The sequence below is a fragment of the Daldinia decipiens genome (assembly GCF_022478715.1).
Source record: "Daldinia decipiens strain CBS 113046 unplaced genomic scaffold F4813scaffold_5, whole genome shotgun sequence".
Taxonomy (NCBI): Eukaryota; Fungi; Ascomycota; class Sordariomycetes; order Xylariales; family Hypoxylaceae; genus Daldinia; species Daldinia decipiens.
Window position 1 is genome coordinate 760,367 of NW_026054548.1, and position 20,262 is coordinate 780,628.

General features: G+C 44.6%; 5 protein-coding genes across 5 annotated transcripts; 2 read left to right on the forward strand and 3 right to left on the reverse strand.

Moving 5' to 3' along the window:
* Positions 1 to 490: 490 nt before the first annotated feature.
* On the reverse strand, positions 491 to 3,058 carry F4813DRAFT_348734 (mitochondrial division protein 1). Its single transcript, XM_049242113.1, has 4 exons — positions 2,728 to 3,058; positions 2,069 to 2,669; positions 995 to 2,016; positions 491 to 929 (listed from the first exon to the last, which is right to left on the reverse strand). Exons 1-4 carry the CDS (start codon positions 2,794 to 2,796, stop codon positions 654 to 656), a joined length of 1,968 nt encoding a protein of 655 aa, XP_049102867.1. The 5' UTR covers positions 2,797 to 3,058; the 3' UTR covers positions 491 to 653.
* A 246-nt stretch (positions 3,059 to 3,304) lies between these two features.
* Positions 3,305 to 4,720, forward strand: F4813DRAFT_267424 (chorismate mutase). Its single transcript, XM_049240337.1, has 2 exons — positions 3,305 to 3,882; positions 3,957 to 4,720. The coding sequence occupies exons 1-2, from the start codon at positions 3,812 to 3,814 to the stop codon at positions 4,675 to 4,677; spliced, it is 792 nt and encodes a 263-aa protein (XP_049102868.1). The 5' UTR covers positions 3,305 to 3,811; the 3' UTR covers positions 4,678 to 4,720.
* Positions 4,721 to 4,762: 42 nt separating this feature from the next.
* On the reverse strand, positions 4,763 to 5,696 carry F4813DRAFT_386313 (p21-C-terminal region-binding protein-domain-containing protein; the record flags this gene model as incomplete). Its single annotated transcript, XM_049246396.1, has 2 exons — positions 4,763 to 5,533; positions 5,610 to 5,696. The coding sequence occupies 2 exons, from the start codon at positions 5,694 to 5,696 to the stop codon at positions 4,763 to 4,765; spliced, it is 858 nt and encodes a 285-aa protein (XP_049102869.1).
* A 1,643-nt stretch (positions 5,697 to 7,339) lies between these two features.
* F4813DRAFT_267445 (uncharacterized protein) lies at positions 7,340 to 9,117 on the reverse strand. The gene is made up of 2 exons (XM_049240338.1): positions 8,663 to 9,117; positions 7,340 to 8,609 (listed from the first exon to the last, which is right to left on the reverse strand). The coding sequence occupies exons 1-2, from the start codon at positions 8,847 to 8,849 to the stop codon at positions 7,864 to 7,866; spliced, it is 933 nt and encodes a 310-aa protein (XP_049102870.1). The 5' UTR covers positions 8,850 to 9,117; the 3' UTR covers positions 7,340 to 7,863.
* An 8,240-nt stretch (positions 9,118 to 17,357) lies between these two features.
* F4813DRAFT_400067 (uncharacterized protein) lies at positions 17,358 to 20,245 on the forward strand (the record flags this gene model as incomplete). The annotated part of the gene is made up of 5 exons (XM_049248234.1): positions 17,358 to 17,364; positions 17,635 to 18,134; positions 18,196 to 18,229; positions 18,439 to 19,089; positions 19,157 to 20,245. The coding sequence occupies 5 exons, from the start codon at positions 17,358 to 17,360 to the stop codon at positions 19,765 to 19,767; spliced, it is 1,803 nt and encodes a 600-aa protein (XP_049102871.1). The 3' UTR covers positions 19,768 to 20,245.
* Positions 20,246 to 20,262: the final 17 nt, after the last annotated feature.

The following is a 20,262-nucleotide window of genomic DNA, read 5'->3' on the forward strand; positions in this document are numbered from 1 at the left end:
ATGGTCGACTTATATGAGGTCCAGATGTCACCGTGAACACCAGCAATCCATATTTCCAGCTGCGATGAAGAAACAAATACTGGTTCCATCTCGTTTCATCTTGCTAACGGAGTCCTCTTATACTCCGTCGAAGAGCCAAACGGGTTTCTCATGGACACCGAGGGTAAAGTATACTCGTGATGACTTCGCATACAAATAGGTTACATCTCCTGTTGTGGTCAGAGCAGCAAAGCCTCTCGCATTAGAATAAGAAGCACTACTACGTCTGTCTATCTGCCTGAATATAAGGCCCGAATGCAAGGCCTACGTCAATTGTTGTGCTTGCTTACGCCGAGAGGCTCGAGTGTCACAAATCGTGTGTATGAGTGAGACGATCTAAAGAACACACTGGAAGGATACGCAGTCGAGTCGTACAATAAGGCTGTCCCACCATCCAAGCCCAACCAGTACTTCAAAACCCACTTAGCTCATAGAGATATGGGAAACAAAGTAAGAAAAGGGGTTGAAGCTCGATAATAAGTGTAGTTCTGGGCAAGAAAACATGTGCATGCATATCATCAACTAATCCACTTAGTGGTTTACGGGGTGACCTTGGCTATTCGTAAAAACCTTGACATATATACATATGAATGAGGCACATTTGATGCAAAAGGCTAGCACGCCCAAGCACCCACATGCCCGTCGCGACGCCCCTCGACCAGGTAGCCATCCTTAATGCGAACGTGCTCCACAATAGCCGGTGCCCTTCTTCCGTCCGCTTCCGTGATACCCGCGCCGCAATCCCACTGCCGCGACTCCATCTTATCGTAAACCTTGACAACGTCTTCGCCCGCCGCGCTTACGATGCGCCGGTTGTCGAACATCATACTTGTGATTGGGTTGTCGTACGCGTAGGCATCAAATATGGAGCCTGTGCGTAGGTCCCATATCTATAACGCGGCATGTTAGTGTGATAAAGATTAAAGGGGCAGCTCTTTGAAGGGAAAAGACTTACCCGGATGCTTCGGTCTAGACTACCCGTCACAAGATGTACATCGTCAAACTGCAAGCATGTGACCGGTCCAGTATGTCCAACGAGGCTGCGGTGAACCTGTCCACTTCTCAAATCCCATAGCCTAACCATGCCATCGGCGGTACCACAGGCTAGAGCGGACTCGAAGACTTGCAACGCACCCACAAAATCAGCTGACGCTGTTGGTGGCCGGCCGGTTTGTCTCCAGGTCCCTTCACCCGTGCCGATAGAAACGGAAGCCTGAGCTGCTGCCCACATCACATCAAGGGTTTGTACGCATCGTCCTTTCACTAGATCCCATTGGCGGAGTGTCTTATCCGACGATCCAGAGACGAGGGTATTGCCCCGAAAGTGAAGGGTAGTAATCTCATCCACATGGGATTCTAGACTAAAGAGTGGACAATCTGCCATACTGCCCTCGGGGGGGTCTACTGGTTGGTCATCGGGGTTCTCAAAAGCCATGCCGTCGTCATCTTCGTCGTCCCTACCAAATTGACTACCTTGCGGATCGTAATGCGACTTACTCAAGTCCCATAATCGGATAGTGGCATCCATAGAACCTGTAGCAAGGATGTTGTCTTCCACTTGCAGTGCCCGTACCGGTGCGGTATGGCCTTCAAGTAATCCAATACAGCGTCCAGCATTCAAATCCCAAACCCTGACCGAGTCGTCCATAGAGGCCGTAACCAGGGTGCCGAATGGTACATCGAAATCTAACGTTGTGATATTATCGGCGTGAGCTTTAATTTCCCGTATCATAAAACCTGGTTCGAAGTGCTCGTGCAATATAGGCATTGACTTGCGCTTCATGGTCTTATGCTTCTTTTTAGATGGGGCAGCAGGAAGCTTCTCGTATATAGATTTGGACATAAATTCATCCGTATCTTGATCCGTTACTAAGTCGTCATCGTCAGATTTGTTTGGTGTGTCGACAGCAGCAGCTATCGACTCGGCTTCGTCAAAGAGGGTCTGAGCGTCTTCTATCCGACCCTCCATATCCACAACTATGTTCTGCGTCAGCACGGGCTTAGAAGCACATTGGTGGGGATAACCTACTATCATGGTCCAAAAGTGCCTCTTCTTGTTCTAAGCCTGCTAACCTCTCAAGAATGATGCGCCTCATTCCAGCTAGATTGGCGATCTTGTTATCAATCTCGCGGATCTCACAGCTTGCCATATTCTTCCGAATGCTAAGCATCTCAAGCTCATGCATAAGCGATGACCTTTCTTTCTTTAGCTTATGGAGGTGGTTTGGGTTATCTGGAGTTGTAGGGCTCTCTTCGAGCATTTTTCTCCCTCTCGAGACTTTTCTCCTGTGCTTTTTACCCTCGTGTGTCAACTCGGGAAAAGTCGCTTGGAAGCCTTGAAATAAGGAATAGGCATTTTCATTTTCGGGTAAATTTTTAAGCATGTCGTCGGGCAGGTGTGCTAAGGCGCGGGATTGGATCTCGGCGGTAGAGAACTTGGAGCGAACCAAGTCAGTTGGCGTCGTCCGAGCCATGGTGAACATGCCTCGTTGGATGCCGGGCTTCCTCAGCTGCTTATGAACTTGAGCCATGGCGTTGTGGTAGTGGTTCCCAGCCTGATCGGACCTGGGACCTACTAGATGGCTCGCTGTTGTCGTCACCTTTCTTGTGAAGGCCTCGAGTCCTCGCGACTATGTGCGAAGTTAGTCCTCACGTGCGCATTACAAAGATAAGCGGTCAGTAGGGTACCGAAAGTATCGAATCTTCACCCGGCGGGGCGTCATCACGAATGGCATTGTTCAGGTCTGAATCGGCCATGCGCGGAGTCTATGGAATTTGTACTGAAGCCGGAGAAGTCGTGTGCGGTCGCACGGTGCAAATGCCACACATTTAAGGTAGCATACAGGAGGTTTTTATTTTTCCCGACAAGTATTAAATGGATCTCTCACAGGGCTACTTGGTAGTCCAACCTGAGGAGTAGGGCAGTTATCTAAGATAAGTTGGTAGGTACGGAAAATATTTGATGGCCCAAATTAAAACCAAGGCATTGACAAGGCTAACGAAGACGGACGAATGTACCTTTTCCCGCAGTGGACGTTCTAAAAATTTTAGCTTGAGCCCTCGGCATAAGCTGTGCTTGCGCGACCCACATCGCCGGATAAGATTTGTTGCAGACGCCGCATCTACGGATAGAGCAGGTGCATGTGTCTTTCGCCTTGCTTGCATCTCATTTGCCTGGTAGACCTGGCCCAGCTTACGTACAAGGTACATGTAGGAGATAGACTTGTAATGGATCTCTACCTAGCCTTATCAAACCCACGCCGTACCAGGCTAAACCTCACAGGGTTACACTAAAAAGAATAAGGTTTGCGCACCGCAACCATCACTCTACTCTTTCTTAGCTCACAATGCCGGGTGCGACACTACCTAGCTACCCTGTAAATTATAGGGCAGTAGGTAGGTAGGGACGGCACCTACCTCATAAGTAAGCTGACTTGCATTCAGGAGCTCACGAAAAAAAAAAAAAAAAAAAAAAGGTACCGATTTGATATTGGCCGACTATCGGCCGTAGCTGCGTAGCAAACGAGACCCTTGAGAGAAAGAAACTGCAGCCTTGTGAATTAACATCTTTTACTCCTTACATCTTGAACTGATTGTGAGACATTGCCCACCACTTGCGCTTCACCCCGCTCGTAAGTGAGGAGGGTCTTTGTACTCCAATACAAAACTCTGCTCGACTACCTATATCTTCTGGTTGCGCAACGATTTCTTCGTCTTCTTCTTGACTGTTATACCCAAGCCAATACCGACCTGTTGAACCAGAATAGTGACCATGGATACCATCATTGACATCAAGGACGCCTCTAAGGCCCTTGATCTATCTAACATTCGCTTTCAGTTGATGTACGCGCAACTCTTCTTTACCTCCACCGTCAGACATAATAGGATAGGCGCATTGCTAACAACTCACTCATTAGTCGACTAGAGGATACGATCACTTTCCACCTGATCGAACGAGTTCAGTTCCCGCTCAACAAGACCATCTATATCCCCGGAGCAATAGAGATTGGCCAGGACAGTAAGCTCAGCTTCATGGATTGGTACTTGAAAGAGCAAGAGAAGCTACAGTCTCTGATCCGACGCTACGAGGCACCCGACGAGTACCCTTTCTTCCCTGACGCGCTGCAGAAGCCCATATTAAAACCTCTCAACTACCCTAAGGTTCTGCACCCGAATACGGTCAACGTCAACGAGAAGATCAAGGCGTTCTACACTGAACAGTTCTTGCCGGCCGTGTGCCCGGACTTCGGGCGCCCAGATCGCGGCGAATCGGAGGAAAACTACGGTTCCTCTGCTACGTGCGACATTGCCTGTCTCCAGGCCCTCTCGCGAAGAATACACTTCGGTATGTTCGTAGCAGAATCGAAGTTCCAGTCCGACCCGGAGACATATACTCGATTGATCAAGGCGGGTGACCGTGACGGAATCGGCGAGTCTATCACAAATGCAGCGGTCGAGAAGCAAGTTCTGGCGCGGTTGGGACTGAAGGCGCGCACCTACGGCACAGATCCATCTACGAATGGTTCGGAAGATGATCGCAAGATCAATGTTGAAGCAGTAGTTTCCATGTACAGGGACTTTGTCATCCCGTTAACGAAAGAGGTCGAGGTGGAATATCTAATGCAGCGACTAGACTAGGCGAATCACGGAGCTAGACATGGAAGGCTAGATAAAAAAAAATCGTGGGTGGTTTATGTCTTATTGCGTTGATTTTCTTTTTACTTCAAGACGGAGGACTTATATACTCCCCTATAGCCTTCGCGGCATCTGCGAATTTACTAGCTTCGATTAATATCATGAAGCCACGGGGCATGACACCCATCTCCTGGAAAGCTCGCTTGCTATCTGCGATGGCCTCGTCGATCTTAGTATAATCGTAGCTGCCGCTAGCTACTGCGTGCTTTTGCAATACCTCGTCTTCCGGATGGAAGTAGAACATTGTCGCATCTTGCTTTCCTTTCTTACGTTTCCTCTCCTCAACGTCGAGTGTCGACTCGATCTCATGGTATGTCTTGGAAATGATGAGATAGTGCGAGAACTCGTAGGGCTCTTTGTCCTCCACGGCCGCCTCGACCTCGTCAATGAGCATGTTGTACATGGGCGGCGAAATCTCGGAGGGCATATTGATCAAGCGCTCCGAGAGCACCAGCCCTACATGTTTTCCAGAAGATATTAAATCTGGGAGTCCCGCTAGAGCTTTATTCGTCTTAGCTTTTTCGCAGATATACCTGGTGAGATCGGCGATCTGCTTCTTTTCGCGGTGTTCGTACAGATTGAGCGCAGTGAGGAAAGCATACGCATCCGCCTCCTTGCCGTCGACCTTGACTGTCGACCCAATTGTCGGTTGCGACAGGATTAGATCGGCCAGTCCCGAGATGTCGAAGAGAGTCGCGTCTACATCAAAGAGTTGTCGCAAAAGGGATTTCGTGCCGTGAAAGTCGATTTCTGGGTCGAAGTTGAACCATTCGAAGTCAACATTGACCATATCGAAATCCTAAAGTTGGACTTGTCAGTCAACTGCTACAACAACACAAGCCGCACTAATAAAATGCTACGAGTCTTCCACTCACGTCATCGTCAAAGCTGTCGCTATCTTCGACCATCTTGTTGGGCGCCTCGGCGGCACCGTCGGCTTCTCTCGCTCGCTTCTTTGCCATTTTTCTCTTGTTGAATTGCGTGAACGAATGCTACGATATACGATAATAGGTCTGAAGAATTAGCCTAGCCTCACGCGCCTCGAGTTTCGCAATTTGATAATGAGTGCCAGCTTCAGGCGGTGTACAAAATTATTCTGCCACTGTCCTGCCCCTCACTAATCTTCTTTTGGTCTGATAAGATAAAAGTTTATTTTCGATAAGGATCCTTGCAGGTACCTAGGCACTAGCCCACCAAGTACGAAGTACCTAGTAAGAACCTTAGAGTTTAACTTACTATGTGCCTACCTACCTAGGTTAGGTACCTAAGGTTAGGTAATTAGGTCATGAAGAACCAAAGCTCTCATGTTTACCTTCATCACATTAGACTCATAGCAAACTCATACATGCCTAGGTTAAATTACTACGTTCCAGCCATCTTCTGATGATGTTATATGCATGGTGCATATGCATAGAGGAATGCTTTCACTCAACCATAACGTCCGAAGCTTCTTTAAACGTTGAGCTTATTGCGGAAGTTTATCATCTAACTACCTGATATGTTACTATATAGTTATTCCGACAATCAATTGGGGCCTGTAGGTAGTTCTAGTAAGGTTAGGTACTCACATGAATTGTAAATCAAGCGATATGCGTGCTCTAGTTGCATATGAATGAGTTTCAAACGCAGAGTAGAAGCAAAGTATCACCTTAATTCCATACCTAACGCAACTACATGTGACAGCGTTCATATATGGGCATTAAAGGCATACCGCCAGTCTTTAAGACACGTTATCATTATTTATTTTTATGTATTCTATAAAGTCTGTATTATACAACTTGGTCTCATGCCGCCAACGGTTCCTCGTATAAGGTCTTAGGATTCTCAGTCGAATAGATAGATGAATAGAGGCGGGATAGCGTTGCATCATTGTCAATGGAGACTTGGATAAATCATAATAAGCTGCTCTACAAAGTAAAAGAAACTTAACTTATAACTAATATTGGAGAAGACATTCCAATTAGATATAAATAGGCCAAGACGGTACAAAGTGAGAGAAGAGAAAGCTTGTTGCTAATTCGCCTAGGCGCAAGAATCAGATTTAAACATCTTCGTCCACTCTCTAGAAAAAAATATTTCATACGTAAAAGTCACTAAGCGCTACTCTTGAATTTTAATTTGCTTTCTCCCTTAGGTACCCAAGACCAAGGTTCGTCAAAAATATATGTATGTGTATTTAGCCAATTCTATTAGTAAAAGTCATACGTCTACGTCGTTCCATCTCAAGTCTCGACGGATCGATTAACTCGATCGAAATGCAGACATAGCGTATTCGATCTCGCAGTTTTGCGTGATCGCCATAAAAGCAGCATACGCTATGTATGTATCGCTGTCCCGATTGGTGCTTTCAAACCGTTCTTGCGTGGTTTACTGGCGACTACTGCAGGGAACAGGCCAACCAGCTGTGTCATTTTCAACCAGTTAGCCCATTATTAGGTTAGGTGATATCGATATATCCAGCGGATCGATGCCCCTGGATAGCGTGCAACCCATCTCTTCACCTTTCTCCTGCCTATTATAGACTCCTTGTGACTGTCCCATTGGCTAGAAAATTTCCCGAAGCCTACTCGTCCATGTGACATGCATGTCTATATAGAAACCCTATAGAAACCCGGGGTGAAAGGGCATGGTAGAAAGCCTTCTCAGCTCTAACGGTGGACATCGGTCCGTTCAGCCTGGCGCGGTATAAATAGGCCCACGATGAAAATTCTGTCGTATGAGTAGTAGTCTTCTTACCAGAGTAGAAATGAAGGACGCAATTGTAATCGGGCCAGGCGTTGAGGCCATCAAGACCATGGTGAACGGATGAAAGACTAATATATTACTAGTGGGTATAATTTTGTAGGACGCGTGTCCCCCAATGTGACCTTTCCAAGCCAATGCAAGACCTGTACTCCGACCCAGGACCCGGTCCCCCCTAGAACTCCATGACGCACAACTCCCTTGGCCCGGATGGGTCGACCCGATGGATGGGAAAAAACCAGCAAGATTATCGAGAAGCGGAATGAAACCCTGGCCGCGGTTCCAACGTAAATCCAACCAAGCCTATGCAGCCAATATGCTATGCAGGTTAACGAAGATGGTATATTTTCGAGCGTGCAGAATCGTAATCACGCCTTGACATCCGATTCATTGAGTAAATGCCGTCGGGGGGAGATGTAAATAGTCCCCCGGCAAGGTCGTACGGTTACTAAAGGCCTCTCGAATTTCTGGCGCAACATCATGAATGTGACCGAATGGAGTAGACAATTCTGACTTGGGGGTATCGACAGGTGTCAGTTGTATACCCAAGCCAATTATAGCACGTCCCGAACTCATCGACTTCCCATGCTTGGCCAATTTGCTTTCGTCCTCCATTCCAATCTCCTCATTGATCAGCTCTCGCCGAGCCATCTCGATATCGTGTCTCGCTTGCTTGATAGATTTAGCCTCCCACAGAGGAAGAATACGGTAGCCCAGGTTTTCCATAATACATCTTTCGGTGAAATTAATCTGCTCACACGTCCAGAGATTCTGGCCCCATGCGGAGCCATAGTATTGGGTAGATTCCTGTAAATCCTCCACGAACTTGTCTGCAATCACTAATGCAGCCAAAATTATAACCTCGGGGAGAACATTATCGATATGGACAGCCTGAACGACACCGGATGGTAGAGTGTGGCGTTTGGGACCGAGTTCGTTTGGCCTGTTTAAGGGGAAAGATATCCGCCAACTTCGAGAGAATCGAGAATTTAACGAGTCCAAGATGCAGACCGCCAACGCAATGATATCCATCGGTAGGTCAGCACGTGCCAGTAGACCTTGCACTATTGGAATAGACGGCGTCATAAACGAAGCTCCAGGAGGTAACATTCTTGCTAGATGGGCAGCGGGGCCTGCCGGGAGGAATTAGTTGAAGCATGTTTTTGTCGGGGGGGGCGCTACTAACCTAAGAATTCTGGACTAACGCTCTCTTCATCCTCGGAGGTGATGCGAGGGCTTTGCGCGGCAGATGAATTTTTGGAAGAGGGAGGCGGCGTGGGAAGATTGGATAAAGGTTTGTAGAATTGCCTGAAATACGCATCGTCGAACTCGAAGTCGTCGTCGTAGGTAGAAAAGCACCGGGAGTGGCCCATCTTGGATCTTGGATCTTGGATATGATTTTAGGGCGAAGATATTTTAAGGTCTTAAATAACTAATAAACGGCGCCAAGGAACAAGGACTGCTCATATTCGAACAAAACCTCATATGTCTACTCCCTAATACTAGAAGAATCACGCGCTCAAGTTATTTAGATAACGTGCTAAGTCTATTACCGTCAAAACAGCGGGATCCAGGTCAGGTCAGATAGTTGAGGAAGGTGTCTTATATACGCGAGCAACACCGCTAACGAGTACGAGCACTTCGGATATTCGGCCAGATCCAGAGGAAAGGAACAGTAAGATCGATTCCCGGAGATGCAGACAAATATAAAGACTTATATAGAATAAATAGGTATGTAAATATGTAGATATGTAAATAAAAATTCGAAGAAGTAGACGGATGAGGCGAGGGGGACGGAGCTTATTATGCAAAGGCAGCACGGGTCAGAAGCGAAGCCGAGCACTTGCAGGAAACCCGGTGCCTGTCCATCCATGTTAGTACGAGGTTAGGTACCTACTCTACCCTAATGCATGCATAGCCATTATTGGTATTGCACTTATGATTTAAACCCGGTATGGTATTGTACCTTCAACATTCATGTGAGATGGAACATTGACTGGATGCTGGTAGATACCCGAAGTAAAAGACTCCGACGTCAAGGGTTAAAAGCTGGGGAGACTAAGAATGGCATGAAGCTGAATCGTAAGTGCGGTGGCTAAAGCAAGCCGGTTCTTCTCAGGGAAAAGTCAATTAAGAAGCGCACAATACACGACAAGCTCTAGCTCGGTAGATGATTCGGGTTGGCTTAGGTACAATACGTGGTAGTGTAGAGTACGAGGTTTGACAAAGTTGTCGGGTACGTAGGGAGGGGAGATCACGCAAGCGTCCTTGCAACTTGAAGATCTCCAATGCCGCTTTCCATTTTGACATGGGTATTGAGGGTATTGAGGGTATTGGGGGTGTTTGAATATCGAAATAGCTTTGCTACCAGGTAAGTTGCTGCTAGGTAACTGATCAGTGGTAACTGATATGTTAGGTACGTTCCACGTTCAAGACCTAGTCTAGCTCTAGGTTACCTATTGAAGGATCAAACTGGTCTTTCTATCTCATACTGCTGAGGCTGAGTGTCATAGAAAGAGAACAGAATTCTCATACCAGGGGCAAACTGATTTGGTAGACTCAGTCGACCATCTCATACCTCTCATACCTCTCATACCTCTCATACCTCATCGCCTCTAAGCTTCGTTCCTGTTTCGCATCAGGCCACCAAGCTCCCTAACTCATAACTGTTAGCGGGTCCTGACCCTTAAATCAGTCAATAGGATAGCGCATTGGTGTATTCGTCTATCGAATGTACATACTAAACAATGTCTAGTGCACCTACACGACTGTCGAGAACGGAAGAAGCAGGACGGCGACAGAGTGGCATCGGCCAAGGATATCGGAGGCTTGTTTTGGGGGGTTCGTTGGCGTATTGAGACCGAACTTCCAGCGGTGAGCCTTGTGCTGATTATTGTAAATTTGTAACCTTTTGAGTTAACAAAGTATTATTATTTTGGCTGTTTGGGTAAGTTGAACGGGGATTTGGCGGGTTAATTCAGCCCCACATTAGAAGTGTTAGAAGTAGGTACTTAATACATCAGATACATGCGATACACTACATACATGTAAAAAAAAAAAAAAAAAAAAAAAAACATGGTGCCTACAGGCTTACGGTATGTGTAGGCTATAGCACAACTCCTACCTACCTAATTGCTTTAATCCTTGATTTCATGTAAACTTCAACTTCCCTATTTGCAAGCCAAGTTCTGTGGCGCAAGACATCTCTTATTACTTGGTACTTGATATACCTGTAGTTTACTCAGCAATCCAAGGACCTATTGTTAAGCACTACCTCTCGGTCAACCCCTATCAACGCTTCAAAACTACCTAGGATTCCGAATATTACGACATCGTAACAACTTGAAATAATTTTATTAATACTACCTAAATAGCCTACTCTTTCACTTATTTTAACTACTACCTACTTTTACTCCATCTTAGTGTAATATATATCGCAGATCTTACACTCAACTGAGTCGTTTAGATTTTAGATAGGTAGCCGGCTACTCAGTACCAAGTCAACGCCAACGCCGACGCCAGCGCCAGCGCAACGGCCCTCCTTAGCGCACGGTTACTAACTGCCCCTACACCGCCTTCCACAAAATATACCTAGGTGTACAAAATTACATAGATAGTTAGATGTATTGTATTGTACGATGAAAAGTAACATTACATGTAGGTACCTATTGTACCTAAGGATGGTATGTACCTCCGAAAAGTGACGTGTAGGGAGGTAAAGGCTACACGGACAATACACAACATATACGCTATGCAGGTGCATATAGTTTACACAATAACGAATCTTATGCATATAATCGTCGGTGACTCCTCGGAATTAACATTCTCGATCCATCCTATTCAAGCTTATCCTCACTATGCAGTTATGCATTTATTGAGTTAACTAGTGGACCTATTCATTTTCACCATACATTAGGTACATTTAGGTATGACCAAAATATATTTTAGGGGTCTCGCTAAGAGATACCAGAGGTGGTGCTTATCGCCCAGATCCCATTGTCTAGTTTGCTCGGCACTGGAGAGGTCCCCTCTTTTACGAGACCAGCGTGTCAATCACACAATGTGCCTCCGTTGAGCCTCGTATGTTAAGATTACCATAGCGGGAAAATACGGGGAGGTAGAACCGTTGTCACGTGTTACAATCGTTGTTTTTTATACTAAAAACGACTTACCATTGTTTAAGAAATAACGATAAGGTGCTTTTGATTCGTATAGCAATAATAGCTTTTCGGGAAATAATTTTTTTAATAATATTAATTGTTTAAAATTATACCGTTGTTATTATTATATAATGTAATGTTATAATTTTAAATGTAACGATTTTAAAAATTATAATGATTTTAAAAAAAAATAATAACGTTTTAAAAAAACGTAATGTTAATATATATAAAATAATATTTTTATTAAATGGTAATTTTATATATAATATATAAAATTAACACGTTTTTCGTACGTGTATAATATTATAAAATAACGTAATTGTAAATATTATATTTTAATATAAATTTTTACCTTATAATTTTATTAAATAAATAAAAATTAAAAACTTTAAATATATAAAACTTATAATTCGATTTTAATAATAAATAACTTTTTTTTATTTTATTTTAATTAAATAACGTTGATTTATATAAAAGTATTATTAATATTAAAATTGTTGTTAATATTGAAATTATCGTTGCCTCCGAAATTATTAGCCGCTGATTAGGCGTTATTATAGAAAATAAGCATTGTTCAATCAATAATGCGTATTTGTATTAAGGTATTCCTGCTATGGTATGTATTGTACATTGAGTTTCCAAGAGACATGCACCATGCATAGGGGTATCCGCCGTTTCCGAACCTGGAATCCATCTGCAAGAACCTGAGGTTTAAAAACAATGACGACTGCAACTGCGAAATCTCTTCAAACGCTTCCCGCTTTCGCGAAGGTCCGAAGCCGAATCGAATGTTAGGTCTCCGTCAAAAAATTGCCTCTCGAATGTTACCTGCAGCAGTCCGCGTATACGAGATCTAGCTACATACCTAAGCTGTCGAATGAATATCTATTGAATATTTACTACATACCTACAGCTTCCAGTCGCAATGCAATCTCGTGATCCCTCCGAATTTTTAAAGGAAATAAATTATTTTGTCAAACCATGTAAAATCCCTCCCGGACGACATTCGATAAACAAGCGAAAAGGATCAGCGATCAATGATCGTCAGGCACGGCAAGATTTGGTTCTGGCCTCCTAAACCCCATATTCCGATGTTGTGGTACTTGTTTTGCATGACGGCCGATCCGAATGTTCCCCGTCATGATTCATGAACTAGACGGTAAATTTCTTGCGACACTAACGATTAACAACTGCAGGCATAACTGCGGCTTTTTTTATAACACCTACTCTGCTCTTGGGCAAGTGTTTACCTAAATTTAGTAACAGTTCTAATGCAGTATCCAGGACTTATACGTATAGTCGCCATCCCAAACCAATAAGAGAGAGGCTTGGCAGACGTAGTTTCTTCAGCCTCTTCAGCCTCTTTGGAGCACTATTCGTAAAAAGGCAGAAAATTCAAGGAACAAGAATCGAATTATGTGGGGTTTCAAGCTTGAATCTTGCCACCATTCCCATTGCGAAGGCTACTGGCCAATATTTGTCTTCTGTGGTCACGTGCTTAGCAACATGATGGTGTGAAGCAATACGAGTGAGATACATATGCTTATGATTAAGATGGTTATCTTCGGTCTTTGAGATGTTATACCGGCATAATTAAATGTTGCTAAGACATTTTGGCATATTAATCCCAGGTAGAAGATAAAGTGCTTACATCAAAAATAAATAGATATTTACCTTACTTGTGGTGAAAGGATTAGCTTTAACGTTTTCGTGCCAATACTTTGATTAACAACAGAACACTGTGTATAAGCATAGTATTGAAATCACTTAATATGACATTTATCATATTCCTAATGCGTATGTTTTGGCCCTTTCGAGGCCACTGGCGTAGTTCGACATTCACGTATTCATTCGACAATTATCGATTTTGGGAACTAGATATCACAAGGTCAACCCTGAGGGTATAGAAACAACGTGATTATTGCTCGAGGGATTCTAAATGTAGATATCATTATAGAGGCTAGTGACTATACTGTATACATACTGACAACATCCTTTAGTTATTCTATTCTATATACCTTATACAAGACCTTGACTTTTATCTCAAGATGTAATTCATTAGGAATGACATAGCTTCCGCTGGTATATTACTGACTACCTTTGTCATTCTGAAACCTAGGTAATGATGCTTACAGTTGTGCATATTATATTACAGTGACTATTGTCAGGATTATAGATGAGACATCTAGAACGAAGGATATGTTCAGTATGAATAGACGTAGACCCTCGTAGCTAGGTTATAGTTCCTTGCAGAATAACGTTGTTTCCATGCTATTTGGTCCTACCTCGTGACAACTATGTCGACTTTATTAGGTACTTAGAAATATTAATATAATATTAGCGGTTTAAAAGTGTAAAAGTAAGACTCTAAACATCAACCAGTAGTATAATAATAATGCCGATGGCATCACCTTAGCAGTTTTTGACGAGCTTCGAGTGTATTATACATTATATTAATGATCCTGTTAGCTACTTGAACGTAGTTGATAAATCTGTGTCTGAATTATGATAACAAATCCCTTCTTCATTATAAAATGAATTTGCTCTGGAAGTCAAAGGTACCCTAAGGTAAATAGAGATTTAGGTAAAGATCTTACTTCGACCCATACACAACTGCCCAGCTTTCACATGTTAAAGCATTTATGCCATCAGTCGCTAGACTGATTAAATATAAAGCAAAATACATGGGATACATATATTCCCTTATACCTATAAAGGTTCCCGTCCAGGGACTTTCCGCGTATAAAGTTGCGGGCCTAGATATTCAACTTACGATAGCACCAAGACTAAAATTCATTTCGATGATAGTTGGAGCTCGAGCCTCCTCAGCATTTAAAGTGCTAATACTGGGACATCTTCATTTAGCTTCTACGAGTGTCACGAGGTAGAGCCAAACAGTAGGGAAACAACTTTGTTGTTCCGCGAGGAACTTTAACCTATCTGTAAGAGTCTATGTCTAGGTATACATAATGAACATGTCCTTTGTTCTAGATGCCTCATCTAGAATCCTGATAACGAGTCTGTGCTCAATTTCGTGGTTACCTTAGGTAAAGCTCAACATTCCCAAGCCCTACCTTGATGGCCTCCCATGAACTTTCATAGTATTAGATTCATCTCCTAGGGTCCCGTACGCTGGTTCCGCATCATGTGGAAATCTATATACACCTAGGTATCTATGTAATACAATGGCACCAACGTGCTCCATCCAACGAGAAACGTGGCACACTATTAAGGGATGCCAAACTTTGATGCTTGCACTAGAGGCGCCCTAGGTCAATCACTTCTAGGGATAGCAATTTGTCTGGCGCTTATTCACGTTGGACAGACGCCATGTCCTTCTATGCACGGACAACGGGAGCTGTCATACGGCACATCTAAGTGTTAGTTAGTGAATAATTGGCATGTGTTCTTTCCCGATCCCGCAAGATCTACCCGGATGGACAGTGTTAGTCTTTAAACTAAGAACAATCAAGCTGCCTAACTGCCTCTAAGACACCAAACCAACCTAAAATACCTGGATTAAACTAACCAGCTTGTCTTTACTTATCAAGGATTGTGTTTGCACAGAGCAAGAGTCAAGGGCTTATCTTACAGCATAAGTGTACCTTAAGGGCAGCCTTGTTGTCTGTTAACATAGGTGCCTCATATACAATTTGCTACTCTGTCAAATATATGAGAGGGGTTTTTACTATTCTATGGCGTAGTTAGTTGATTATATAATATAAGGATCTAAACTTGGATATACTCATTTTAATTTTAATTTCAATTGCATTCCGAATGCTAATCTGGAGTATCATCCAATGAGCCATCTTCATTCTTCGGTGGCGAGCTATGAGGATTTCCCTTGATCTAACAAAGTCCATGAGATTCTTTCTTAGCTTAATTTGACGATAGAGGCTATGTGATGACAGCCCTTTCAGATGATATAACGAAAATCAGAAGCTATCGGAGCACAATACGGAATGAGGAAGGATCCAAATAAAGGATTAAACCCCATGGCATATTGATTCGCTAGAGTAGATGTTCGAAGGAATCATCGATCTTAAGAAACCCACTAGTAAGCTTCGGGGTGCATATAAACAACTTTTGGCCCTTATTATCAGCTGAACCTGCTCTATTCTAGATAGGTAGTCAACTTCTTCAACTTGAATGGAAAACATATATACGAGAAAATTTGGTTAGGTACTTAGTATTAAAGATTGTTGGTATATACATCGCGAGCCTAATATATAGCGTAGGAGGTGCGCCCACTTACAACATACAACAAACGAATGACGCCTTCACTGTAGGATCGCTAGGGAAATATTTTTTAACCTACACCAACCATAAGCATCAATAGGCGTACCATGAAATTCTCTGGCGCGTATTTGTTCCTAAATCCTTTAGACCTCACCGTCTCGATGAACATACCCCGTGATTTTGGTGACAACGTTGGCCTCATGCGATGGCAGTGTTTTATAGCGGCGGGACTCCCAGAAAGTTGACATATTTCCTAGCATTAGGCCCAGATTTGGAGGGGTTAAGCTTTTCGAGTTTGTAGATAGCTCCCGTTCAAGATAAAGTCCTCTAACCAACAAAGCAACACTAGGCCACCTTCATCGTTAGCCTATCCAGTAAGAATGTCCTAAATTGTGATCACCGCGTCTAGGCGTGTTTTATCAAACTCGTAGGTTTGTCAAGATACGGTCGCCAAGTAAAGGGCAAGCCTCATAAGCATTCTGGGCGCTGCAAAAGAAATGTTCTTCGTACGACCTAGTCCTCGCTCCTACGGGTGGCGCTGAGATAAAAGGCCCGGCGGCTTGGCACTTCGGGACGGTGAAAATGTTTGATCATGAGATGAGTGGTTGGTATGTAGAGCATTTGAGATATACGAACATGGCGTCCTACAATGAGGTGAGCTACATAGCTCGGCCTGGTGCCCGAACGATGAGAGGAAAACAAGAAACCAACACGTTTTTGTCCCAAACCCGTGGATCTTTGCGTAACAAAAGCTGGGGAAGGCTTGCTTCTAGAATACTCCCTTGCTATCGTTATCTCTGCGTTGCTACAATGCTACGTCGCATCCACAATATCGTAGGCGTGATTTGTGGACTGGCGCCATGGGTTGGTTCGCGTTATCGTCAACCGTCAACCACCTGCCTAAACCGGCCGAGTACAATGCTAACCGAGGCGATCCTACTGGATAACTGGGTTTCCCAGCTATGTAATTGGATTTCATTGCGAATCCAAAATCCGTTAGACGAGATCTATCATGTCGTCCTGGACGTGTTGGTATAGATCTTGCGAGTGTAGGATTGTCCAGGTTGATGATATTTGATATGGAGGTGGCCATGTACAACTAGATCTCTGGCTTCATGAATGGCTGGTCTGGACTTGGCGGCGTCTAGGGTCCAGCGGAGGAGCTACCTGTTTTTGTATTTACCCAGCTACCAAGGCGCTTGGCGGATTACCGTTGGTGTGAACTGGTCCGAGTGTTGTATGATCACGTTGAGCCTAAGTCGTATCTCCACTCCTTGGGGGTTCGCGGATAACCTCGTCTAGGAAGCTGGGATGGTAAAAAGAAGACTATCTTGTCGCTGATAAGCTAAGGTAGGCTAGGTAGGCTAGGTATCATGATCTGGGCAAGTCTTGGTTCTTGGTGTTACGAGTGGCTGGCTTGCCTCGATGGCTTGAAGCCTGCGTAGCCATGTACTACTACTATATAGCTGGATATATTCCATTATGCAGTGTCGCATATGTGCCCTCCTGTCGATCATTCTGTCTCTTCCAGTCCCCTCTCGATTCCCTTATCTTGGGTGCGAACCCTGAGTAGTATCCTCGCTTTCTTGCCTTGAAGTGTCTGCTCAACTAGAAAGCAGATTTCTACAATGGGTAAGTTGTTCGTTCTTGTTATAACTACCTAGTTAGACTTCATTCTGCCGAAGGAACTTGCCGATATCCTCATAAATCGATGAGTCAATAAGTCAATAGGTTAATATGCTAACGCTCTTGCTATAAGATACTGGTACTACCCTTCCCACCGTCGTCGCCCCCGTCAGCGCGGTGCGGGCGTCTGTCGACGAGAAAGTACTCGATGAGAAGCCCCAGGTTGGCACCAATGCCTCAGAAAAGGCTGTTACTGAAGACGGCCATGCGGTACTTCAAGGTCTCGTCATCCCAACCGAGGAGGAGAAGTCTACGCTAAGGCGTGTTGCTGGCAAGATGCCGGCGACTTGTTATTATCTCTGCGCTGTCGAGTTCGCCGAACGGGCTTCTTATTATGGATGCAACCAGGTCTACAAAAACTTCATCAGAGCCCCCTTACCTCCCGACGGCAACGGCAGTGGTGCTACAGCTCCCGGGTCCGAATATACTGCCGGAGCTCTTGGTAGGGGTTCGGTAGTAGCCACCGCTATGACTGAAGCATTCAAGTTCTTAGCATATGCGCTGCCGATTTACTTCGGTTGGCTCGCCGACACTAAGTACGGCCGCTTCAAGATGATTTGCTGGGGTGTTGCAGTATGTGGTGTGGCTCATATTATCATGATCATTTCAGCACTTCCACCTGTGCTTCTCTCAGGCCACGCTATCGGCCCCTTTGCTCTATCTTTATGGTATGTATAATGACGTTTTTACCAAGCTATCTTCTTCCTCCTTATTCACGTATTGTCGTATGGGTACTTGAAAGCTAACCTTTGTGTAGTATGTCTTGATACCCCGAATCTTATCGTCGTTGCCCGTGTTCTACGCTTCCTAGAAGCAGCGAAGAAAGACAACATCAGATTACTTCTAAAGTTCTAAACGGTATACTGACTTTTATTAGACATGCTCTCAATTGGTGCTGCTCAGTTTAAACCCAATATTTCCCCTACCGTGATCGACCAGAGCCCTCATAAAATTGCTCATGTCATCACCGACAAGAACGGGGAGAAGGTTATCGTGGACCCTGAGGAATCTGTCAACAGTGTTATGCTGTGGTTTTACCTGCTCATTAATCTCGGCTCTTGTTTCGGCATTGCGACGACCTATTTGGCTAAGCTTGTTGGATATTGGTCGGCATACTTGATCCCCACGATTTTGTACCTGATGCTTCCACCACTACTATGGTACTTGAACCCGCGCCTTATAAAACAACCTCCAGGAGGTTCAGACTTGGGAAATGTGTTCAGGGTCCTCGGTGATATCTTTACTCATGGTGGTTTGAAGCGTATTGGCCGTACAGGATTTTGGGAAGCCGGCAAGCCAAGTGTGCGCAAAGCCGCAGGCAGCACGAAAGTATACACATACGACGACCACTTCGTTAACGATGTTCGAAGGACCTTCCAAGCTTGTGGCATCTTCCTCTTTTCGCCTATATGGCAAATCAACGACGGTGGTCTTGGTGCCGCTGCCAATGCCCTCACTGCTGGAATGGATACTAATGGTCTCCCCAACGATCTCTTGGACAATCTAAACGCCGTCTCTATTGTCCTAGGTATGCATTTGCCCCCTTTTTAGTCCAGGGAAATAACATGGGTAAATCAAGGCTAACGAATATATAGCGGTACCTTTTATGAACCATGTCATCTACCCGCTTCTACGCAAACGCGGTATTAAATGGGGTCCCATTTCTCGAATGACCTTCGGGTTCGCGCTTGGTACAATCGGCTCGATCGGCTATTCTATCCTTCAGTACTACGTGTATAAGACTTCACCATGCGGCTGGAATGCTACGACATGTGCTGAGATCGTCCCTGTCGGTGAGGTTTCGGTTTCTACCGTTTCCTACGCCTGGTACGCAGTCCCCGTTATAATCACTGCTGTTTCGGAAATCTTCGTGAACGTCACTGCCTACGGTATTGCCTATTCGCGGGCTCCTAAGAACATGAAGGGTCTTGTCGCTTCAATCAATCTTTTCATGACGGCCATCTCCGCCGCCATCGGCCTTGCCACCGCACCGGCCATCAGCGACCCCTATCTCATCTGGGCGTTTGCTGGACCAACCATTGCCGGTGCTGTACTTACCGTTGTCTTCTGGTTTACGTTCAAGCATATCGACAAAGAGGAGTTTGTCCTCAATTCTGACCTTGCTGATTTAAAGAAGGACTCGGAACGCGAAAGCGACGAAGAGAAAGCCTCCCAACCGAAGTCAATCGACGAGAAGAAATCATAGAGCCTAGACTATGCACCAGAGATAGATCTGAATCATGTATACTCTTTTGTTCGGAGATTTACCTCGAAATATTTAGACAGGGAAACGTAGCATAGTGAAATAACAAGATATCTGACGTAAGTGAACCACGAGTAGATATCAGCCCATTATTAGAACACGAATGCACTCTTAATAGCATATATTGCCTAGGTAGGTAGTATTTTATGCAAAGGACTTCCTTACTCAATATTGGGTTGGAGTATACCTACCTATGTACCAGGTAGATAAGCACAGGTCCGTCAGCTGTTGCTAGCAATTCCTGCCAAGACCGGAATCTAGCCGAGTTAACGAAGTACATGGCAATTCTGACAATCCTATTGGTGTAATACAAGGGGTTATTAGACCGAAAAGAAAGGGGAGGCGGGGGCTAAAACTGGAGGAACGCGGCAGAGCCTCATTGTGCCTCAGCTAAGAGCAAATATTTGTGAAATTTTCAAAAATATCCTTGTAATTTGT